Source organism: Poecilia mexicana, unplaced genomic scaffold (assembly GCF_051168715.1).
Source record: "Poecilia mexicana isolate PSO_F unplaced genomic scaffold, ASM5116871v1 scaffold_4, whole genome shotgun sequence".
Taxonomy (NCBI): domain Eukaryota; kingdom Metazoa; phylum Chordata; class Actinopteri; order Cyprinodontiformes; family Poeciliidae; genus Poecilia; species Poecilia mexicana.
In genome coordinates this window covers 12,391,052-12,415,022 of record NW_028263373.1, presented here as the reverse complement: position 1 = coordinate 12,415,022, position 23,971 = coordinate 12,391,052, and the positions used below count along the sequence as shown (strand labels likewise).

General features: G+C 39.6%; 2 protein-coding genes across 3 annotated transcripts; one reads left to right on the top strand and one right to left on the bottom strand.

Moving 5' to 3' along the window:
• Nucleotides 1-167: 167 nt before the first annotated feature.
• spata6 (spermatogenesis associated 6) lies at nucleotides 168-16,714 on the top strand. Of its 2 annotated transcripts, XM_015009072.2 has the most exons (12): nucleotides 175-376; nucleotides 1,339-1,476; nucleotides 1,741-1,789; nucleotides 1,904-1,945; nucleotides 2,072-2,196; nucleotides 3,508-3,588; nucleotides 7,295-7,415; nucleotides 7,503-7,720; nucleotides 10,877-10,964; nucleotides 11,478-11,518; nucleotides 12,652-12,833; nucleotides 15,193-16,714. In XM_015009072.2, the coding sequence occupies exons 1-12, from the start codon at nucleotides 293-295 to the stop codon at nucleotides 15,296-15,298; spliced, it is 1,275 nt and encodes a 424-aa protein (XP_014864558.2). In that variant the 5' UTR covers nucleotides 175-292; the 3' UTR covers nucleotides 15,299-16,714. The 2 variants fall into 2 exon arrangements, with proteins under 2 accessions (XP_087861101.1, XP_014864558.2); XM_088004975.1 differs by having other exon boundaries at nucleotides 168-376; nucleotides 7,295-7,720.
• On the bottom strand, nucleotides 16,296-23,210 carry dnttip2 (deoxynucleotidyltransferase, terminal, interacting protein 2). The gene is made up of 7 exons (XM_015007933.2): nucleotides 23,056-23,210; nucleotides 19,856-21,657; nucleotides 18,740-18,878; nucleotides 18,454-18,549; nucleotides 18,178-18,342; nucleotides 17,935-18,044; nucleotides 16,296-16,638 (listed from the first exon to the last, which is right to left on the bottom strand). The coding sequence occupies exons 1-7, from the start codon at nucleotides 23,128-23,130 to the stop codon at nucleotides 16,545-16,547; spliced, it is 2,481 nt and encodes an 826-aa protein (XP_014863419.2). The 5' UTR covers nucleotides 23,131-23,210; the 3' UTR covers nucleotides 16,296-16,544.
• Nucleotides 23,211-23,971: the final 761 nt, after the last annotated feature.

The window sequence follows — 23,971 nt, the reverse complement described above, 5'->3', positions numbered from 1 at the left end:
GTATGATGCACGATCATTTTTGTCATCGTTTTACTTCCTCCTCGGTTTTGTTAGGCAAGCTGGTATTAGTTCGAGTTTTACTTTATTGTTGGTAAATACAAGACTTCCTAATAAGACCGCATAGAGATGACTGATTATTAGGATATTCGGTGCCAATCCCAGCTGTTACACCGGGAGACCCATTCAGAGAAAGCAACAAAGTGTTCTGATTTGCTACTTTGTGGTCACGTGACCCCACATCCGCTCTGTGGCTGTTGCTGTTATGACAACGAACTTTGGATGGAGCCGATGAATGGTAGCGACGGAGAAGATGGTCAACTCTCACAAAAAACAGCCCAAGTCCCTCCGATGTACAGTGTATCTGGACATTGGGAAAGTAAGTGTGTCCTTTATGCGTCGTCACAAAATCCCCGAAAGCGGACTTGTTGCTAGAGCTTCAGGAACGTAAGCTAGCTAGCAAGTTTACATCCTGTTTTCTCAACAATGTTGATGGAGCTAAGCAGAAGATATGCTTTTATATTTTTCTTAATCACGCGGTGCTGTTCATGTTTTACAAAATTCAACAGTGTTACGCACAAATATTTTAAGACATGACATGGAAGAGTTTATAAAAACCTATAACTGAATGCTTCGTGAAAGTTTTTGTGTGTGTGTATAAGATTTTTTGTGAATTTTAACAGTTAAATGTTTCCACAATGGTGCTTTATAATTAGATCACTTGTTGTGTGGTTTATTTTAATTTTTTAATTCAAGTTATCCGTTGTGTTTTTTAACAGTATTAGTCTGAAAATGTGTTTAGTTTATTCTTCCACCTATTCATTCCTCCATCCTCCTTACAGCCTGATGTTTTGCAGGATCTGTTTTACAATCTGGACACTGTTAAATATTTGTTGTAACCTCTTTGAATTGTTTTGTTTATGCTATTACATACACACGTATAACTTTTGATTTCAAGTGCAGACTAAATTGTGCCACAATGCATGTGTAGGAAACCTACATTTATAAAGCAAATAAAAATTACCAACTGGATTTACAGGAGATTATTTACTTAAGTATGCCAAATATGTCTTTCCTTTGTGGACATATTTGTCTTTGACTTATGCCAATTGGGATCAGATATCTGCCACCTACCAATAGATGTTCACTTAAGTTGCAAGTTTAAAAAAAAAGTATTTTGAAAGTTAAATCAAAAGCATGAGCAGTTTGCTATACTATTAATTATATTCCTACTAATGCCAGACGTAATCTAAATGTAAAACTGTGACTGCAGATTTATGAATTATTGCCATGTTGAACTAATCTGTGGGATTAGTGGCATGATATACTGTTTGTTTTCAGGTTACATGCCCAGGAGTCCTCCTTAAAAAAAAGTATGGCATCTACATGAGTGTGCGTATAATGGGCCAGTACAAGAAGACTACATGTTTGCCTCCTGTTTTCCCTCTCGTGTTCAATCACAGAATGGTTTTTGTCAAGGTGAGAATAAAACAGCAAGCTGTTTGCCACACTCTGTCTACAGCCGTCTGTCCACAGCTGTTTATATAGCTGTTTATAACATAAGCTGAACAAGTGGCAAATGTTGTAGCTGCTGGATAACTTAGTCAGGTTGACTGACATGATATTTCCTGATAAGTTAGCCTGTTTGCACTGAGGAGAGTAGCAGAGGCAAATTCTGGCCTGTCAGCCTGATCTTGTTATGATTATTGATTTGTTTTGTTTGCTCTTTCTCTGTTTTACCAGAATTTCTCTGGCATTTTTGACCCTGCTGATGTAGCTGACCACCTCGAAGGTAAATGGCCATCTGGGATCTGCTTGCTCATCTCCTACTAGTCCTGGATTTTGTTCTTTGCTATTAGCTGAGATAGCAATCATTACAGACTGTTTATGCTTTCCCCCTCCTCAGCTGACACCACAGTTTTTGAGCTGATTCAGTTGGTCCCTCCAGGTATGCTTTCTGATGATGCCATATGGGCATGTTAAGCTCGACTCTATCAAGTCATTGCACTGTGAAAAAGGAGCTTTTAATGTGAATTTAATGCAACTGTATGTGCTTCTGTTGCACTGCTTTTAGAGGGGGATATTCTTGCCACAGCGGAAGAATGCAGCAGAACTTTCCTGTATCCGGGTCCCAGCCTGACTACCACAGAAGCACCTGCAAAAAGAGATATGATGATGAACAGAACCTCCTTGTTTCCTGTGAGTTGGTCATGGTTTTTCATTTGTGTAATGTTTTTAGGGGATTAGACTTGTATAGGTTAGACTTAATGCAGTTTATTTCTGTGTTTATACAAAGCATGTTATACTATGGATAGTATTGGAAGGAATAAGTTTCATTATCAAGGAACTTTATAACTTCTTTCATGGAATTGAGTAAGAGCTCCATGTGCATATAAACTTCTTCAAAACTATTTCTTGAAATCTTTCTGAGCAATGCTATTGTAAAAAAAGAAAAACATCCGTCCAAGAAAACCTCACATTCCATGTATTAGTTTACAGTCGTCTTCTTTGACATCCCGTCCCTCTTTGTGGTTTTTTTGTGCATCCTAAGTGCTGACCGCTGTCAAAACATCAGCCATAAATTCATCACTAACATTCTTTAAAATTGGATGAGGAGGGACTGAATACTCTGGCAATACAAGTCAGGATGGCAATGAAGTTGAAGGTTGAAAATATGTTTTGTGTTTTTTTTTTTTTTTCTCCTATTGCTTCTCGTTTGCAATGAAAAATATTTACAACAGGGTCACATGGAAAAAGAACAGATGTGTTTTTGCAAATCTAACTGCATGGCTGCAAGATTTTGCTTTTACTCTTTTTCTGCTTACAAAGCCAATAGATTTAAACTGCACACCTTCACACCAGTCAAGCAAGGACAAATTCATTTGTTTTGCACCTTATTTAAATCCCCATGTCATCTACAACCATCAGGACCAAGACATTTAAATGTGAAAGAACATTTGTTACTTCTTTTCTCAGTGACTCTGTGCAGCTGTGATTGGAACAGGCAGTTACAATCAAAAGCACCACTTTGTCTTTGATAAAGTGTTTCATTTAGAAAAGATAAGGTTTTCTTGAAAAGCATTTAACTCTATCAAAAAAAAAAGTTAAAAACGTGCATTTATTTCATGTTTTTTCCCCTTCCTTGCACCTCCTGTTTTCATCCCTTCATCTTTCCCCGACTGCTGTTTGTTCTCCCATCATTCCCCTTGTCCTCCAAGGCACCAACTGGCATATTTAAATGTCTTTAAACACTGTTCCCCTCACCAGTGCTTTTATGTGTTTGTGTTTGAGGCCTACGTAGCAATTTAGATGTCTCTCCAAAAAATGGCATATTATTTAAACATCACTGGAGCCTTTCTGTGTTTCTGCTGTTTGTTGTTTTCCTTGACTCGGGAACAGAGTGAAGATTTGTGCTCGTAAATTGGTGTCCCTTGCAGAGCTTTTATGTGTCCTTTTGTCTTCCTCTCGCTCTTAAAGGTGTTGTTTTCTCTGTTGTCCGTCTCTTGCCAGGGAATCTCCCCGAAAGTGGAGTTTGCGACGACGTCAGTCATAGAGGAGAGTGATTGGCGAGACAGCTGGGTTCCTTCGCCTGTAAGTGTTTCTGTTTGAAACGTCTTTGTGTGTTTGTTTGCTCTTGGCATAAATATATGATCCCACATGTCCTGAGCGCTAAAGATTGATCTACAGAAGACCTTAATGAGTGGTGTCGCTGGCCATCACATTCGTCTGTTTTCACTAAACATACCCAGCCTCTGTTGTTGCTATGACGACTGTCCATACGAGCAGCATTTCGAGGGTGTTTGTTCGCTCTTCGCGAATGTAATTATGGGGAGGCAGATCAGCGGTGCTGATACAGAGGCTTCTCTCTCATGTTCCTAAGTTTTCACACAATATCACTTTCCATTTTCATTTTGGAAGTCTTCACGTCCAGATAATCATGTTATCCTTTATCATATTTTTTTTTCCGTTATGATTTTTATCCCTCTCCTTCATTTTTCTGGTGTACCTCAATAAAGTAAACTTCAACAATTCAACAGTAAGGGTATAACTTGATAATCGGTTCATTTTGGTAATGGTTTGCAGCTAAAATCTGTTTTTTCAGATTATTTAAGAGCTGCACAAGACTAATTTACAGATATATGTCGTTTATGTATATCTAAAATTCACCGAATCAAAGTCGAGGCCTATTTTGAAATGTCGTGTCTGTGATGATCTAAGGAGCCATGTACTCTTCTGCTGTTGGTCCATTGACTAAACTCAGAGAGGTTGTGTGGCAGATAATTTAAGAGCACTTAAAGCTTTTCTCTCTTGAAAACCTTCCACAGAGATTATAACTCCATTTTCTCACAGAACTTGGTACCTGGCCAAACAGTCGGTACTTTTGGTGCTTGAGAAGCAAGCAGATTTGTCTAAGCCCAGTAGAGAATCTATCCGTCAGGATAGTAATTGATGAAATGACTAATATGAATGATAATCTGTTGTACAGTTTGTTTTACATCAGTCATGTTCTGTTTGAGCACAATTGATCTCATTCAAAGGGACCCAAGAAGAGTTAAAATCAGCATGAATGTAAATTTGTCACAATCTCTTTGCAGCATGTGATCTTTCACACAGTGGTTGGCATGTTGGCGCCAAGCAGACTACCATGCATCTCCCAGGTGCAGTCACCTAAGCTAAGCTATTAGTTTGAATGGGATGTCAGTGACAGCGAAGCAGATTGTCACAGTGTTGTGCAGCGGCCCCTCAGGGGGATGCCTGGATCAGAGCACCGCTGTGGCTGTCAGACAGTAGGATTTCTCCATTTTCTCTCTCCTAATGGCTTCTCAGCATAGGCATTTTCCTGACTACATGTCTCCCCTGCTGACAAGCCATGTTGTTTACTAACACAGCTTCAGGAGGAAGGCGTCTCCTGCAAAACCTCGGTACCCATCAGTATGAACACAATCGTTACCAACATTTCAACTTCAAAATAACAGTGCCATCTTTTGATGTGATTCTTTTGTATGAACGGTTTATAGTCTTTCACCCCCCCCCCCCTCCTCTTTCTCCATGAAAGCTGAATTACCGCTAATTTGCTATAATCGAGGTGTATGTGAATCCAATTTTTGGGCTAAAATATTGATGAGTATATATGAATACTCCCAAATTGTTATTTTAAAAGAATCCCCCAAAAGAGGTTTCAACCACCATAATGTTTATACCATAATTTGAGTATAAACTCAATAAAATCGTAATCCGCTAAGCAGATTTTAGTGGAATAACAAATTCATCACGGACATGTATGTCCTTTTCAGGCATTTTCCGTAACTACTGTCCTCCATGAAATTAACTTAAAATAAATGCATCTTTTATTGCAACAGCATAATGTTACATTGAAATGTAAAAGAAATGTGCCTTTGAGTACATTACTTGGTCTGTATCTGCCTTGCATTACAATGACATTAAGAGACATGCCTTGCATACATATTTGCAGAGAGAAAGAAATTTGAGTTGACAATAAAAATATTTGCTACTATACTTTGCAGAGATGCTGTTTTTTCTGATGAATTTTCACTCATGTCCAAATGTCAAATGCTTGCTATGGCTCCAACGCAAGGGCCACTTGACCTACTTTTCTGATCAATTCAGATCATTTTTAACTCTTAAACTGTCTAGTCTGCTTTAAACTTTCAGTCCAAGATGCTATGGCGATCTTTAAGTAGAGGAAGAAGAAAAATTAGATAGTAAACCAGTCTGTCCTTATGCAGCAGTTCATTATTATACATCTTATATCCTTAATATCAATGCACACACTATAAAAATGGGGGTTGCACAAACGCTCCACTTCATAGACATGATTTCACCTAATGCATCAAAAAAGGGCTTAATTTATTTATGCTTCGACCCACAGGTTGAGATGCTGCACAGCTGGAAGGAGTTTTGTTCTCACTTACATGTTATAGTGGCAACAAGTATTGTTTTACCACTAGGAGGAGCTAACTAGCATCCCAAAAGCCTAAATAATACTTGAACTACGGCCCCAAAGCTGTTAGTGTGGAATACCGTACCTTCTGCCTGGAAATTGACGTTAGTTTTTGAATTTGAATTGATTTATAAAAAGTAATTTCAGATATTGTCACGGTTGTTGTAAGATTAACAAGACCAGTCAGACTAGTTGTAAAATTGTTTTTGTCAAAATGGCAGAAACCACAGTCAGTAAACTTAAAGTATTACTGAATAACTTTACATTTATATTTTGCTTTGTATAGGGACTTTTAATTTGTAACACACAACTTCCTTTGCCCCCCAGGTCATGAATAACAACCAACGCCCATGAGCTCCTTTCAGTCAGGCACAGTTCTGCTCAGTTTTGTCTTTTCTCCCAGAAGTTGTCATTTTAAAATTTCGCACTTCCATGTTTGCTTTGCTTTGGGGATTTAAACATGATATAAGGATTAACACCGAGACAGAAGCAGCTTCGCAGAGCTACGAGGACAGCTGTAGACGTTAACCTTCCTGTTATTTATCAACATGCCAGGCTCTGTCGAATGATGTCTTTATCCTCTAAAAACCTGTGGTGAAAATCACAGCTAATCACATTAGTCAAGCCTTCTGTTCGGAGCTGGGGACTGGAAAAAATAACTCGCTTTCGGTGTCTGTCCAGCAACGGAAAAACAGATAGGAGTCACAGATGTGGGGGATTCAGGGACGGGAGCATATGTCCTAATTCCATTATATCAGATTATTGTCAAATGGCAGCTTTGATGATGATTTATTCATCGTTTGGTTTCTCTTAAAAATAGTTCCAATGTGCTGTGATTTTTCTAATTAGCATTTAGATTATCTTTGTTTTACAGCCAGCCAATGTCTCTTTATCATATTAGTCTAAGAGATGGCCATCAAATGCAATTAACATTTTATCTTAACTTATTTATCCCTGGTTGGCATTACCTGCAGGATGTGAGATATTGCTTTAGAGAATGATGTTAGTGGCCATTAGAGTTATTGGAGTAATTCTGCAGAGGTTGTCTCCATGGCAGTGTGGACCGCCAGAGCTGTTTTCTTATAACACTTAAGTGGAATCATTTAGCTAATGGTTTAATGGTTTTGTCCAGCGAGAGCAAGTCTGTCAAGACTGAGAGCAACGGCCTTAATGGCTAAAGTGGGGGATGTTGTCATAGAAAGGAATAAATTATGGCCTTCAGAGAACTTTGAACTTGCTCAGATGTTGTGCGTTACATTAACATTTAGACGAGTGTGTCAGCATGTTAAAAGAAAGTTATCGGCCTTCTCTCTCGCTCTCTGTTGCCAAAAACAGACCTGTCGTGTTTCTCCATTGAGGCCGTGCAAAACCCCGCCTCGGCAAAGACCAACAGAGAGGTTTTCACCGCAAAGCAAAGCATACGGTGTTGATCCAGACTGCATCGTGGTCAAAGACGGTGAGAAAAAGCCCAGCGTCAAGGCCGTGCTCGCCAACCGTCCTCTGACATCAACGTCTAGACATTCTCCCTTTGCCTCCCCGTCAGACTCCAGTCCTCAGACAAACAAGAAGGACAGGAAACGGGGAGCTTCTGAGGACGCCGGGTACCAACGGCATACAGTTTCCTCCAGGGCACGAACTCTGTCTCCTTACACGCACCGCAGGATGTGCGAGCTGACCGAGGAGAGCAGGCAGCGGATGAGCCACCTCCACCTGGGGCCTCACCACTTTCGCAAGTCAACGGAGAAGCAGCCGCCCTTTTTGGTTTGTGTTTGTTTTGTGTGTTTTCTTCTTCCTTCCCCCCCCCCCCCCCCCCCCCGATTTCTTTTACATCGCATGGATGCAGTATTTACCAAACAGGCAGTTAAAGTCACAGCGTGATTCTGTTCAATTGATCTGTGCGTGCAGAACCAAAACAATTGAACAGACCAGTGTGTGCTCGGAAAATATAAAAATTGGAGTACTTGAGCAAAAACAAGCAGTTTTGTCATAATATATAATTTCCGCCTCTTCTGGATTTCCTCAAATTTTCTCAGTAAGAAGGGGATTTTATTTTGTTCCCACAGCAAAACTGTTGTGAACAATTTCATCCCAATCTTCTATGTTTATAGTTTATATTAGGCCCATTTTCTTAGGATGGCTTTTCTGCCTGCAGTGCATAATATTTTAAACTGGCATTTTATGTTATTACTCTGGTTTGCCGAATAAGAAAAGTGAAAAAAGTTTTTTTTTTAATGTAATAGGTAAAACCAATAACACTGCCTGTCTCTGATGTGTAAATAAATGAAAAACATAAATAATCTGATATCCTTAACAATAATAAAAACATAATGTGTGAGTTAATGAATTAAATAATCAATAATATTCACAAAACAAACACCAAATTTATTGTTTTCCAGGATCCTGATGGAAATTTAGTGACTGTGTCTGTAGACTTGATCATCTGTCAAACTGGGTTGTTTGATGAATCATTTTCTACACTTTACTTTTAGATTTAAGTTTCATCAATGTATGTTTGTTCAAATGTTTTGTGGGATTTCAGAAAAACTTAAATTTTAAAGTTTAACAATATATGAAGTATACATTTAATAGAACTGTGTTTATGTGTTTTTTTAGGTGTGGAAAATGTACCTGCTATTCTAGATCCCATTATCTTTATGTTTTCTTTATCTTTTCTTTCCTTGTGTTGTTTTCTCTGTCCCTCCTCTCTGCCTTGTGTCCTTCCACCCTTATGCTCCTTCTGATCCTCCAATTGTTTTTCTCCCTTCTTTTTCTGCTTGTGTCCTTTTTTCCTCCATTCATTATCTTCTTCCTTGTTTTCTTTATTATGCTCTTATCTTTCCCTCCTTCTATCGTATTTCTATTGTTCCACCAATGCATTGTCTGTCTTTCCATCATTGTGTCCTAAATCTCCTCTTTTTGTCCTTTCTGACCTCATCCTCTTCCCTCCTTTGTGTTGTCATATCCGTCTTCCTCTTCTGCTTCTATGCCTGTATGTAACCTTTATTTAACTAGGTGATTCTCATTGAGATAAAAAAAAAATCTGTTTTTCCAAGAGAGACCTGGTCAAGGCTGGCAGCAGCACATCGACAATTACAAATCAAAATTATAAATATCAAAACCCAATTAAAGTACTATACTGATAACGAAGAAAGGAAAATGACACAGAGCAAACACAGCCATAAAAGTAAAAATGGGACTAAAAAGAACAGTTCTGCACCTGAGCTGGTGAGGACAAGAACAAAGTTTGTTATAATCAAAACATTTCCTACTTCCTCCAAACTTGCATAATAAGTCCTGATGGGTCCATCCCTCTGCACCTTTTGTAGATTATAGCAATCAAACACCACACAAGAGTAAAAAAAAAAAATAGTTTTGCCCAGTTGAAGTGTCAAGAACGAGCTGCAAGAACAGAATGATCTCTTCCTGCTCTTAGAGCCCTGGGAGAGAACAAATATTGGCCTTTACTCTCCTTCAGTCCACCGTTGTCCTTCCTGGTTGCTTTACTTTTTCTCTTTCTTGCACCCTTATTTCTTTCTGTCCTTGTTTTTTGTCTTTCTTTTCTTTCTTTCTTTGTTTTTCTTTATTTCTGCTTGTTTTTCTTTCTTTTGTACTTTTACTTCTACATGCCACTCCATCTTCCCCTTTTTATCTTTTATTTTTTGTCTCCCTTTTCTTCGAGTCTGGAATTACAAAATGACAAGTCTCTCAAGGATAGTCTGGGTCTATGCTGGGATCTCCTCCCTTTTCTTGATCGCATACAGCAAAAAAAAAATGATGATGGGCATAAAATATAAAGAGTTAAGTTTTCCTAAAACCACGATTAGAACAGAAACAACGTGCAGTAAAGCCTCTATAAGCCCGGCCCATAACAGCAGCATCAAGCTTGTGAAGTCAAGATCTTATGGGAACCATTTTGGTTCCTTTCATTCCTTCGTGTAACTTGTTTTTTAAAAATCTTAAAAATCTTAGAATTAAAGACAGCTAATAACTTAATCACGGTTCTCTGTGTTTAATAATCCAGCAGTAGACGTGTTCTAAGCACACGGTTTAGAAGATTAATAAGAGCCCGAGTTGCTGCAGGTCACACCTCAGTGGGAGCTTCCCCAAATTTCACTTAATCATGCAAGCAGATTAAGTTAAGGATGTAGTAATAAGGCTACGTTAATCTTTTTATCTTAGCTTTTAATGGATTTTGACATTATGAATGGATTTTGACTATTTGTGCTCAGTTGTCCACACCGAGGGACCTGAACTTGATTTAAAAGCTAACATTCAGATTTTTTTTTTTAAAGAACAACAATTTGATTAAAGTCACATGCATCAAGAAAATGCTCTTCACAAAAGGATAAGTTTCTATAAGACTGTCGGAGGCATCTCGCACACTGTTAACAGATCAGATTATTAGATGCTGGGTTTGTGTTTTTGGTGAGACTCATTAATGAAATTCACTTGATGATTACTGTTGTTTTATCGGAGGCAGGAGCATGCTTTTCTGCCTCTGCATTTCCTGGGGGGTGATCCTCTTCCTATAATTAACCCCATTAATTGAGTGTCAGGCCGCAATTAACAAATGAACACCTCATGAAGTAGTTCAGCTTTGTGAGAAGAGAATAATCAGTGCGAGTTTCAGAGCTCCAAATGCTTCCTGTGTGCCGAGGAAAGTCAAAGTGTTAACACAGAATGCAATTTGCTTCAAAGAAGTGGAGAGGAGTTTTAAAACATTGTTTTGCTTCTTTCGAAACAATGTGGAAATGTGATTAATGTACTTTATTTGTCTTTTGTGTTTCCACAGTGCAGCAGGAGGAAGTTATTTGCTAATTATTTTAGCATTCGGAGTTTTGTGAGACAGATTAAAGAAAACATGTTGAAGTGTTTCATATTAAACATAAATTATCCTCTGATCCTGTGATGTTCCAGGTCCCTCGTCACAGTGAAGTCACTGGGATGGGAACACCGGACTGCAGCATGCATCAAAACACCGCCAGTTTCTCAGCTGATCACACAGGTAGGCCTCAAAACTTCTCTATGCAAACTATTTATTACTGATAGAAAAACCAACAGAATATTTTCAGATTGTGTACTTTCTGATTTTAGACACTCAAGTTATGCTATATTCCCCCCATTTAGACACCCTCGTTATAACTTTGAAGATATTTATGATAGGTTTTAATATTCTTATACTGATGCTCTGATTTATGTTATAGGAATATAGGAGGCTTTGAAGCAACATGTAGCTCAAAATATCTTGGGTTAAAAACTAACTTGTGATTTCTCATCAGGCAAACAGGGTTGTGGTTTCCCAGCAGGCCCATCAGGCTGCTGTTTTCCTCAGACTCAGCACTTTAGATCACAGCATTAGTTCTGTCTCTTTCATACATGTTAATAATATTCTGTTGAAAATTAAATGAAAATACTGTCTCATTTTATTGTTTACTGTTAGTTATGCAATACATGGATGTGATTGGATCCTTTTATAACGTCATGTTGCACTTATAAGTTTTTCTTTGTCTTTCTGTAGATGATTTTCTCTATGGAAGCTACAGACAGAGAGCAGAGCAGGTAAGTCTGATTATTATCTTTGAAATTGGGAGGCCATGCCAAAGTTTAAAGAATGAATGAATGTGTCCCATCATGGTTGAAACACTATTCTTTTTTTTTTGTATTAGTTAAATATCTAAAGGATTTTTGTAGGAATATCAGATTAAATTGGGCTGGATACATATTTTAAAACATTTTTAAAAAGCAGGTTCTCCCACTTCCTGACTAGGGCTGTGTAATTTGATCAATTCTACGATAGTTATCGATATTTTTTCCTCAGAAAGTATCGATTTTTCATCCGCGAGTATCGATACATTAAATCCTACTTTGAGTTTTATGTCAAATCCACGTGAATTAAATGACAGCTATCACAGGTGACATTTTTTACCCAGTTGCACATGTACATTAAAAATTTAATAAAGCAACAAGTTACAATTAATTAAATAATGAAGTAGATAAATGATCTTATCTAAGTGAGTGAGACAAAAAAAAGGTTCCTTTTGTGCATAACCAAATACAAAAGGCCACACAATTAACATTTAAACAAAACAAATGTATAACAAACACATTTATTACACCAGTATTACACCATCAGTTCAATTAATTCAATCCAAGTCTGCAGAACAGTGAAACAATGTCACCAAAATCACTCTGTCCCCCTACAATCTTCCAGAAAATCGTAAAAATGTGTTGAATCATATCGTTTGCTGAATATTGTAACTTATACTGCAAGCAGAATATCGCGTATCGTATGAGATTAGTGTATCGCTACAGCCCTATTCCTGACACCTCTACTGCATAATATGTTAATATTCGTTAAAGGTCGTTTTAACCTGACAAAATATGCAGTTCAAGATGTGTGAATAGATTTTAGAGGCCCAGTCACAAACATTATATACACTATTATCAATTATGACAACCTGGGAATACAGATATGTTCTTTGTATTAAAGTGCACTTTAGGACTAAAGCTAAAATATGTTTAAATATGTTTTGCATAAATTCCTCAATTGCTTACATTAGTTTGTTCAAAAGTTTCAAGGTGAACACGGCTCACAACTTGAGTAACGTTTATATATATATATATATATATATATATATATATATATATATATATATATATATAATTTTTTCTTTTTTTCTTACTTTTTCTAGATAGAATCGGCTTCAGCGAGGCTCCAGGCGTCTCCGGAGACACATTCCCATCATGAACCCGAGATCAAAGGCCCAGGCTGGACCGAGCTGCGGCAGACCCGGTCCGTCTCAGCTTGGTCCGGCCTGGCAGTGACAGAATCAGGGAGGCTTCTGAATGTCAGCAGCTGCTCCCTCAGAGAACGGTAAATCCCTTCCCCTCGCAGGGTTTTCACATTTTATCACAACTTTTTAAACCTGGAAAGTGTGTCAGGATGAAACTATCTTTGATTCAGTCTTAAAATAATGTCAGTGACCAAAAGATTAGTCTGCGTTACTAATTATCAAAACATTCTTAAGGAGTTTGGGAAATTTAATCTACAATAAATAGGAAAAAATTCTAATCAAATACAAGATGGAAGAAAATATTTATATCTAACTTTTATTTCTACGTGTTAGATATGAAAATAATATTTCATTTAAACGCCGATGCTGTTAGCTGCAGACCGTCCTCGTTGTCACACTGAAGCTGGAGCGACAACAATCCTCATCTTTTCCTGATGTTTACCTTGAATTTGTCGAGCTCCATCTGTGCGCATCGTTTGTGTTTGCCCAAAAGATCTCGAAAGCAAAACAGGCACCTGTATGAGTTCCCAATTACCGTGTACAGCAAATATATGGAAATCCCAGGAGGTGTCTGGATACGCTGCTGCCGGGCAAATCTGTGTGTGTGTGTGGGGGTGTGTGTGTGTGTGTTCATACACATCTAATCTTTAATTTTGATCACACTCGACGGAAGGGTTGAATTCTTGTCCACCTTTTAAATTACAGAAGCTGATGTCTTGTCATGTTTGGTCATTACTGAAGAAGGAGGCAGCAAGAAGGGAAAACAAAGAGGAAATGGTATTGATTTGTGTTTCTGCTTGAGACTGATGCATTTGACCCGATGCACACTTTAATACGTTCAGAGAGACCTTGTCATCAATCACAGGAGATGTGAGCCGATGCGACCGACGTCCCGTTTTGTTTGCTTGCTCCGCTTTGCTCAGTCCATAAGTAAACATTAAAATCAATAGACAATCTTAAACTGCAAAGTAAATTGCAGGAAATGAAGGATACTTTCCTCTCATCTGGAAACGCGGCAGGATTCGCTGGGTGGGAGATTACACTTGGCCTTTGTAGATTCCCTCTGACAGTGAAGGGGGCACGTCTTCTCCGCCAATCTATGATCTATAAAGAAAATGACAGATGCCAGTGGCAGCTTTCTGCCCCCTAAGCCTCTGAGTCTCAGTCTATTCATGTCTCGGGATGATTTGTCCTTGATGACTTTTTGATGCAGGTACCGAGTTTATCTGATTACAGATGAAAAGCTCCTGCTCAAACACTGCCAGCGAGGACGAGACCCGAGTCAATCTGTCACTTGTCACCCCTCCAGTACCAACAAATGGACGTGAATGAGAGGCAATACAGAAGAATTTGTTTTTATCAGTGCAATCTTTTGTGTCCTGACTTACTGTAGAACACATTTATTTATAAAGCAGTGGTAAAGGTAAATTATTGCTTTAAATACCGCACACTGTTGGTCATTAATATTAGTTACTTTGTTAAAATAACAAAAAAAAATTCAGTTATTTCACAAGAAAAAAAATCACAATGGATGTTTAGAGAATGTTTAACTGCTAGTAAAGACTTCAAGTGTCAGATTGTGATCTCAACACCATCGCTCATGTCTTATCTTTGGTTGGAGCGCAGACTAGTGGACACAAGTTACATTACCAAATATATATCATAATACCTATATAATTTTTAAAGAATCTCAGTAATTTTTTATGTATCTTTTGAAATTATATTCAAAAAGGAAAAAAAACAACATTTTCTTTAACCCTTTTAGCTTTTTTGATTTTTTGTTTTGTTTTTGGTTAGAGTCTATTTTATTACGCCTGAGTGTTTCATATAACCAAACAAATGTTGCTGTCAAAGATAACCTAAGAAAAAAAAAAAAAAAGAACATCCCTGATTCAAAACATTGTTTCCTGATCAGATAAGAAACAAAGTCATTGACATCTTCCCGGTCTGGAAATGGTCACAAACCCATTTCTACAGCTTCGGGAATTCAAGCTCACTTTGTCTGTGGATAACAAAGTGAGTCGTTACCCAGAAATGGAGAAAATACGAGTGTCCAGAGCATCTAGGAGGTTTTTTTAAACAATATATTTTTAAAGGATTTGTTGGCTCTTTATTTGACAGTCGGTAGATAGGAAAGTGGGTTGTGAGAGAAGAAGAGGTCAAACGGTGGGACTCGAACCTCTGACAGTTGTACCTGGGTCACACGCTTTACCTCTGCACCCAGAACCCAGAACGACATTTGAAACACTTCACTGTGCATGTCGCTGTGCATGTTCTCCTCATGCATGCATGGTTCTCTCTCTCAGTACTCTGGTTTTCTTCTGCAGTCCCACAAACATGACTGTCAGGTTAATTCGTCTCACTAGGGTATGTGTGCATCTCGCCCAATAAAAAATTGATTAAAGGTTTGTTTGTGTTTTGGTTTTTTGTCTTCCTCAGACTTCAGACTCGTCCATCCTATGGGGAACAGATCCACAACCGGATCCAGAAGATTCTGCAGACGCACAGAGTCGCCTATGAGCACAGATACAGCTGTAACTTTTAATCCACTGCATGAGTGTTTATACAGCAAAACCTAGATGTTAATTCTAATGCATCCAGTGTTTTTCCTCTAAATTGTATGTCAAGGGACAGCAGAGCTATATATACATATAAATATATACTAGTAAGGTTTTCTAACATGTCAGATTCCATCTTGCACTATTTCAATAGAAATCAAACCTAACAGTGAAGAGTCAAACCATCCCTCACACGTAAAGTATTCCCTTTATTATATTTAACATTTCAAACATGTGGAGCGTGTGAAGGCCGTTTATTTTCCCTCCCACCCATCTTCTGGGCTCCACTGGATGTTTGAGCCAAACGGAGCCGTTTATTAAACTCTGGCTCGGGTTTACAGAAGCTCCGTTTTGCGTGTGGGAAGGAGACGCGGAGGATGTAAGCTGCAGCTGTCGAGGGCTCGCCTCTTATAGCACAAAAGATAAGCATGAAGGTAGCCAAGAGCCACCGCTGCAAGCCCCAAACTAAAACAGACAAGAGATTTGAGCGAGAGAAAAGGAACAAAAGTAATCCTGAATGAAAGAGCGGGCGACACAAAGAGACCGAGACGCGACTGAAATGCAAACATAGCAGCTTCATAGTATTACATGGAAATGTCTTCATCATTGATGAAGCTTTACAGAACATCCTTCTGCTATGGGATGGTATGTAAAGGTATTTATCACAGCGGATCAAATTATAACTCTATTATGAACTCTTGTCACTTCACTAAATAACACTAGATATGCAAAAAGCTCTGAAGTTTTTGAATAGAGAAGCAACAGAACTAATAAGGGAAAATCTGACCTATTTGAGTTTTCTGCATGTCTAAGTTTAAAATTATGCTACCCAACACAATCTAGATAAAAGTTCAGTCAAGCTGAGTTCTTCCTTGGTCACATCAATGTAACTTTTATTCTGCAGTCCCAATATCATCATAGTTAAACAAAGTGTACGCATTTTGAACTTTAACTCTACAATCTTCAGAATCATACCAAAGATGGTCACAATGAAAGTATTTTATTTTTAGGTAGACACTCTGAAACTGGTTCAGATTTAATTAAAAATCCAACTGAAGCAATATTTATTAACCACTGTACAGAGTTATGAAATCATCAGATCAGGACGCAGTGAGGATTAGTGTTTCACTGTCGACACACTCGTCTCACACTCCTCGATGCGGCCCGTTAGGTTGAAGGGCCGAAAATCAGAGTTCATGGAAAAACCCCTCAGGGTCGGAGTTCACGACTTCCTCACTTCTTGCGTATTTTCTTCTTCTGGCTCCTCTTCCCAGCTCGTTGTGCTGCTTTCGCTGCTATAATCTGCTGGTACTTCCTTTTGTTCTTTCTGCGTCGAGACAAGAAAACCGCATTTCATGTTTCTGTTTATAAAAGTCTGAAACAATAAAAACTATACAAATGGGCATTTCTTGTGAAAATGAAGTGTGAATGCTGTAAGCAGAATGTTTTTGGAGAAAATCGGAAGGAGTGATAGAATGAGGGTCTGAATTGGAGTTTAAATTCATCTTTCCAATCAAATTATGACCAAATTAGGATCATTCCCTAATTCGGAATGAACCCAATTCATTCCGAATTAGTTATGAGACAGATAATCTGTGGGGAACAAAAGGTTGAAGTCCTTTATATTCTCCCTGTGGTCCAGCTGCAGTCTGTGGAAATACACCACTTGTTCAGAAACAACCAATAAGAGTCAGGAGGAGGGTCTAACGCTGTCAATCACACCAGTGTACACGCTGGTCATGCCCTCCCTCTTGCTCTCTGTATGCCACAGCTGGTTCCCCACACTGGTCTGAAGCCCGGCTCTGATTGGTTGTTTCTGACCGGGAGTGGTGCATTTCTGTTGAACATGAGATTTTTTTTTTTTTGTCCAACAGGTTTACCTCCTCAATAAAAATTAACATATGAGGAAAATTTCTTGACGGACTTCAATGAGCTTCTATCTCTCATATGTATTGATTACGATTGTAATGCTGTACCACCTGTCTAGACCCCTCAGATCTTCTGGTTCTGCTCTGCACCCCCAGAACCAGAACCAAACGAGGAGAAGCAGCATTCAGTTTCTATGCACCACAAATTTGGAACAAACTTCCAGAAAACTGTAAAACAGCTGAAACACTGGGTGCCTTTAAAAATCAACTTAAAACCCACCTGTTTAGAGTTGCTTATGGCTAAATAAGGGTTAGAGTGCAGGTTTTGATTTTTTTTTTTTTATCTCTTTATGTAAAGAAGTTTTAAAGGTTCGAGTCTTTGTCAAATGGCGTTTTGACTAAAGTCCTACAGAAGGAAAGGCTTGTAGAGCCTCTTATTTTCGAGGAGACCCCTTAAGGGCAAGTCCTCACATGGAAAATGTTTTTATTTATTTTTATTTTTTCTTTTAAATCTCTTTATCTTTACTTTATTTTTATTTCTCTTTTTATCTTTTTCTTAAATCTTTCTCTTTCTCACATGCTGTTTTTATTTTAATTATGTAAAGCACTTTGAAATGCCTTGCTGCTGAAATGTGCTATACAAATAAAATTTGATTGATTGATTGATAGGGTTCTTTTTCAACAGGGTACATTGTCAAAACAAGAAAAAAGTCAAACGTAACATTGACGATTATTCCTTCATGAGTTTAACTTACTGCCTGAAGTCGGCATCATGCAGCAGCTCCTCCACCATGGTTCTCTTCCTCTCTTTCTTGGGAACACGGGAATGATAGAAATCAACCGGGCTGTCCATCACGGTGCCCATCTGTCAGACATGTAGAATGAGATAAAAAAAAATCTTATCACCACAGACTGTGACATCGTAGAACAACTATTTGAAAGATTAATGAAAATCTGTGAATTTTTGTAAGGAATCTGAGACGCCAGTAAACAATGACCTGGAAATATTTGGGGAAGCCATCTCTGTCGTTCTTCTTGTAGAACCTCTTGGGATCCAGGGAGCCTCTCATCTTCAGGACCTGAAGGTCTCCTTTCAACTCCTGGGTTAGCTCTGGAGCTTTCATACCAAACCAACTGTCTCCCGTTGATTTCGCCCTCTCTGCCTGAAAAAAAAAATAATGATCGGTTCAAAACAAGCTTCACTGATGGAGAGCTAACCAGACTTCAAAAGTGCTTCAATTGTTCAAACTAAAGGCTAACTTTATAAAACTTACTCTGTGTTTCAACTTTAAGGCGTGTTTAGATTCACTGTAGGGAGGCACTGCGTCCTTCTTCTCAAAGTCCGGGACGATCACACTCTTCTTCATTGCCTGCGGAGAAGCACAAAAACTGCCACCCTGAACATGTCTCTAAAAACGACTTGGAGTAAAACGGGTCAAAGTCCAAAAACTTTGACAGAAACTATAAACATCATCTGAATAAATATGACGTTCGTTATTCATTCTGCACCTCAGCTCACCTTCAGAGAAACGGAGTAAGAAAAATCAATCAGTAATTTACCTCACCCAAGCTCTTCTTTTCCTTCAGATTTTGCAGCAAGCTGGAGACGGGTTTTGATTTGCTGCCATCGAAACTGATGTATAAACCCCCGAGCTCCTTCACCCTGAGGCCGGGGTCAATACGGGTGGACATCTCTGTCCTGAAATTAATAGGCACAAAGAAAATTCCTCAGGAGGCGCAACCACGTCTCATTCCTCACCGCCGTACGGCTGTGATGAAACCAGGAGGCTCTGCAGTCCTTTACATGACCAGTCCATTTAAGAAAATAATAAACTCCCCAAGTGAGCAGGTTGCTCTCTGAAAGAAGCACCTTTCACAGTGACAGGTGAGTGTTGCTACGATTCAGTAGAAATCTCTATAGCACAAACCACTCCTGCAAGGATGAGTAGCAAAAAGTTAGGCTAGCATTCACCTAAAACTAATTATACCTCCACGTTTATTGGTAGCTGCTGGTCTGTTATCTACAGAGACCCGAGTATCCAGGTATGAAACAACAACAGGGACATATTGCAACTTGGATGAAAAAACAACGCATTCCACAATCTTGGGGTATAAAATGAGTTTAAAAGTGATATAAACGAGATGTGAGTTAATATATTACAAAAACTGCTAGAAATGGTCCTTAAAATGTTTCCTCTGGCTTCAGGTAAATGGACCTTTTAGTCATCATGAACATTCAAAGTGCTTTAAGCTAGAGCCACATTCACCCATTCATATTCTCAAACATGCACACATTCAAACACCCTGCTTAGCGTAGCTTTTCTTAAATTAAGATGGAGGTATACTGATCTTTCTCTCCACCTGCTCATTGAAGACTCCATCATTTGTTCATTTTGAATTTCTAAAGCCTTTAAAAAGCTATTCTGTTAATTCTAAGTTATATTTTTCCATGTTCCTCAAAGTCAGAATTAGGATTTTTTTTTTTGTTTTGTTTTTGTTGTTGGAAAATCTATGATTTATAACGACTGCCTGAAGTCCCACCCCCTTCCTTCACTGAGTCTTGGGACGGCTTTGCATGTGTCTGACACTGTGCAACACAGAAAACATCAAAAAAGATGAAGGTGATCTTGTTCTTCACCTCTCTGCCTTCAAACTGGAATAATCCGTTTCACTTACAACTGAGAGCTTCTGCTGGAGAACAAGACTTTTGAATCCTCGTCTTCATCCTCGTCCCCCTCTTCGTCGATGAACTCTTCATCTTCCGATTCAGCTGCTTTATCCACAACTTCCTCTTCCTCTCTCAAGTACTGCTGGTCAGCATCTTGTCCGGGTCGAGTGTCGATCATAAACAGGCCCTCCACCGCGGACGTTGAGGCTGCCTCGGACATGCTGGAAGGCTCTCTTCGTCTCTCCTCTCTGCTCCCCGAATCGTCTTCATCAGACATCAGGTCCTCGTCTTCGTCGTCTTCGTCATCGCTGCTGTCTAGCAGGCTGATTGTTTTCTTTTTCTGGACGCCGACGTCCTTAGATTTCTGCTCCGAGTCAGACTCTACCGTGACCATTACCTTCTGGCTCGCTGTCACCTGGACTTCCAGTTTTTCCTCCTCACTGGGCCTGGTTTCCTCCTCCAGAGGCTCGTCTGCCGGGGTGGGATGGATCCCTGCAGCTTCCTGCTCCTCCTCCTCCCTCTCTGCCATGTTGGAGTCCATCTCACTTATTACTGGAGCAGACTGAAGACTCTGCTCTGGCTCTGATGGTGGTACCGTTTCCTGTATCATCTCCATCTCTGAGGCCTCTCCAGCTTTGCTTTCAGAGGACAGCTCCTCCTGCAGGTCTTTAGTGATCACTGCAGGCTCACACACTGACCCTGGGAGCTCCACATCTTCTGTTGGATCCGTTTTCTCCTGTTCTGCTTTCTCCTCATCAGCTCCGCTGGAAGTGAACTCCAAGCTTTCCAGTTCTCCAGATGTTTGGATCGTTTCTTCCTCTACCAGAGTGCGGTCGGCGTCCTCTCCAATCACGGTGCTTTCTAACTTAGAATCATTCGACAAGCTCTCCTCTTCAGCTGCTTCTTCACTTTTTTCTAAAGCCACACTGCTGGGCTTGGTGGACTCTCTGCTTCCCGCTGATGAATTTGCTTCCACCTCCTCGGATTCTGAATCCACAGTGGATTTAGACACAGCAGGCTGGGTTCTGGTGCTCAGACTGTAGGTGGGCCCAGACTCAAACCCGTCAGATTCGCAATCTGATTTCTTATATTCGTTCCCAGTCAAAGCTGCTTTCCCTCTTGCTGGTTTGCTTCGTCGAGTTGTCCTGGTGGGGGACTGGGAGCTTTCGGACAGCTCGTCCAGGTGGATGGGAATAGGACGGAGTTGCCCCCTGAGCCTTCGTCCTGAGACGCTGGACGTGCCACTCTCGGCCTCTGACAGCTCAGAGTCTTCGATGTGTCGCCTTGCAGATGATCGGGTGTGAGCAGATTTCCTCTGACTTCTAGTAACTCTCTGAGATTCGGACTCGGCTTCTGGTGCTGTTTCCTCTTTGCCATCTGCGGCTTTCGCCGAGTCGGACGTCTGAGCCGGCTCTCTTCTTGTGCTCCGTCTGCGGCCAAGTCCAGTTCTGGCTGCAGACACAGCAGAGGAGCTCGACTCCACCTCGGACGTCTCATGGTCCTGATCCTTCTCACGGAGCGCTCTCGTCCTCGCTCTGGTCAGCGTTACTGGCGGCTCGGCGTCCGACACCAAAGAGCAGAGGGACTCCACGTCAGACATGTCCTCTTGGTGGTCGGAGCCCACGGGAGAGCAGGGCTGCTCCGGGCTGTGGAGTCTGGAGGTTCTGGTGCATCTCCTCTTGGTGGAGGTGGCAGGAGTATCTAAGGATCCTCCTTTGTTCTTCTCCAGCTGGCTGGAGGTCTCTGTGAGGGTCTGCTGGCATTCCTCCTGCTGAGCCCTCCTGGTTCTTCGGGCGGTGGAGGGCGTGGCCTGTTGAGCACAAGAAAAACAGCTCATAGCAAACATAGCTTACAGGTATATAGCAATAAATTAGATCATCACTGAAAACCATGTCACTCTTATTTTACTAGGACTGGAACAAGCGATTATTTATTATAATCCATAATTTTGATGATTAATTGGATAAAACAACTGGCACATTTTGCAGATTTCACCACTTAAACCTTTCGCTACACAATATTAAAAATACATTAATAGATGCAGAAAAACCAACAATTCAATTCCTTTTTCAAATAAGAAAATAAACACAACCAAGATTCCTTTAGTGAATTTGAACTCGATGAAACTAAAACTACACCGCTTGAGGAGGAGTTTTGTGTAAATTATTGTAAATGCAAAGTGTAGATAATTTTTCTTACAGTTTTGGCCCAATTACTGTTCTGAATAAGAGCTTTTCAGCAAATGGTCTTTTATATAAGGCTACTTGATCACTGTATTAGCTGATTATCATTTCAACTCTCGATTCATCACAATTCATCCGGTTAATCATTTCAGCCCTATGTCTTACACATTGCACACAAATTTCAAAAATTTAGTTCTATTAATCTAAATGATTTTTGTTAACAGCAAATTAATCTCAAAATGTAGTTTCTCATAAAATGAGACTCATGGGGATTTAACAGTTGTCCAGCAGAGAGGGGGTAAACCTCAAAACAAGGTTTCTATATCTTCCTTCTTGTACATTTTGCAGACTTTTTCAAGTCAAGCTTTCTAGACTTCTCATTGTTTTATTGATAAAAGCATAAAGGGAAAGGAAGCAATAAGGTAAGTCGGATGCAAGAAAAGGAAGGTAAAAATAAATAAGATGGAGGATATGAGAAAGGAACATTATTAATTTACTAATTAGAGTCAAATTCAAACTTTAAGCTGAAAGAAAAATATGAACAAACTGACTGATTTTAAACAAACCTTCAACACCAACACTTTCGCTCTCAATAAGTGTCCATCAGGGTTGACAAAACAAATATGTACGTTTCTTTGTAAAGTTTTTTTTCCCCTAATATTGGAGAAGATCCTCATTTTGCGCCTGTAGCTCGGTGAGAGGCATCTATGTTCCAAACTGGGGGGGAGAACAGTAGATAATCAGAGGAGCAGCTTGCAGTATTTTCCGAGACAAACTCTTCACATGAATCTTCCACCTGAATGGGTTTTACAACCTGGTCTGTTTGGTTCACACGGCGTGTTTTGTTTATAAAAATGTTTGTAAACTCAGACAGATCACCTCCTATCTGTCCACGTGAAGCTTCGGCAGAACCACACACGCGAGAACACCAGCAGCCACGTGACTGCTTTAAATCGCCACCGTTCAAACATCCACAGGGCCTCCGCCAGTTCCCAGCTTCAAATACACATATCTACTGTACGTACCTGGACAACCGGCTGCTTTTCCTCCGCTCTTTTAGGGGGAGAGTTCGCGTATGCTCCTCTTCTGGTGGCCACCATCTTGGACGCGATATTCTACTTTCACTTCCGGTCCGAGCCAGACCTGAATAATCGATGCGCGGAGAAAAGCAACAGGCCTGGTAGAAGAACACATCAGTTTTTGTATTCCTATTGGTGTCGGCCTCTGATTTATTTTTGGAAAATCTAGCTTTATAATTTACAAACTCTTGAGTTGCAATCAAGATGATGACTTGTAATCTTGATGTCTTGTAAATTCACTTAATGATAATCATAGTAAATTGTTTAGTATTCTGTAGAAGTCTGAATATTTGTGTTTGTTTCTGTCAGCAACATAATGATAAAAATATTGAAAAAATGAGGCATGAACATCAACTTATTGTCGGCGTTCCCAGGTCTCAGATAATTAGGACACAAGACATACAAGTAAGGATGGAAGAAAAGGCAGAAAAGAAGTGAAGAACACAATGGAAAATGTTAAGACAGATGGAAGAATCAAAGGAAGGACAAAAACAAGGAAAATAAATTAGTAAAGATGGAGAATAAGAGGACAAAAGGGAGAAATGTTGCTCCTGAAGAAAGGAAAGAAAAAAGGGTGACAACAAAAATCAAGAAAAGTAGATAAAAATGACAGGGGGACACAAATGTAAAAAAAAAGAGGGGAAAGCAAAAACATGGAAAGAAGGAAAGACTAAGAAAATTACAGAAGCAGGAAAATATGAAATGAAAAAAAGAAGGCTGAACACAAATATGTAAACATAAAAACCAAAGGAAAGCAAAGAGAAAGAAGGTCTCCAGGAATGGAGGAAATTAAGGTTAACAAGGACAGACCACACTGTAGGAGCCCTGGGAGCAGCGATAATGTTTTAACACACCTTTAAAT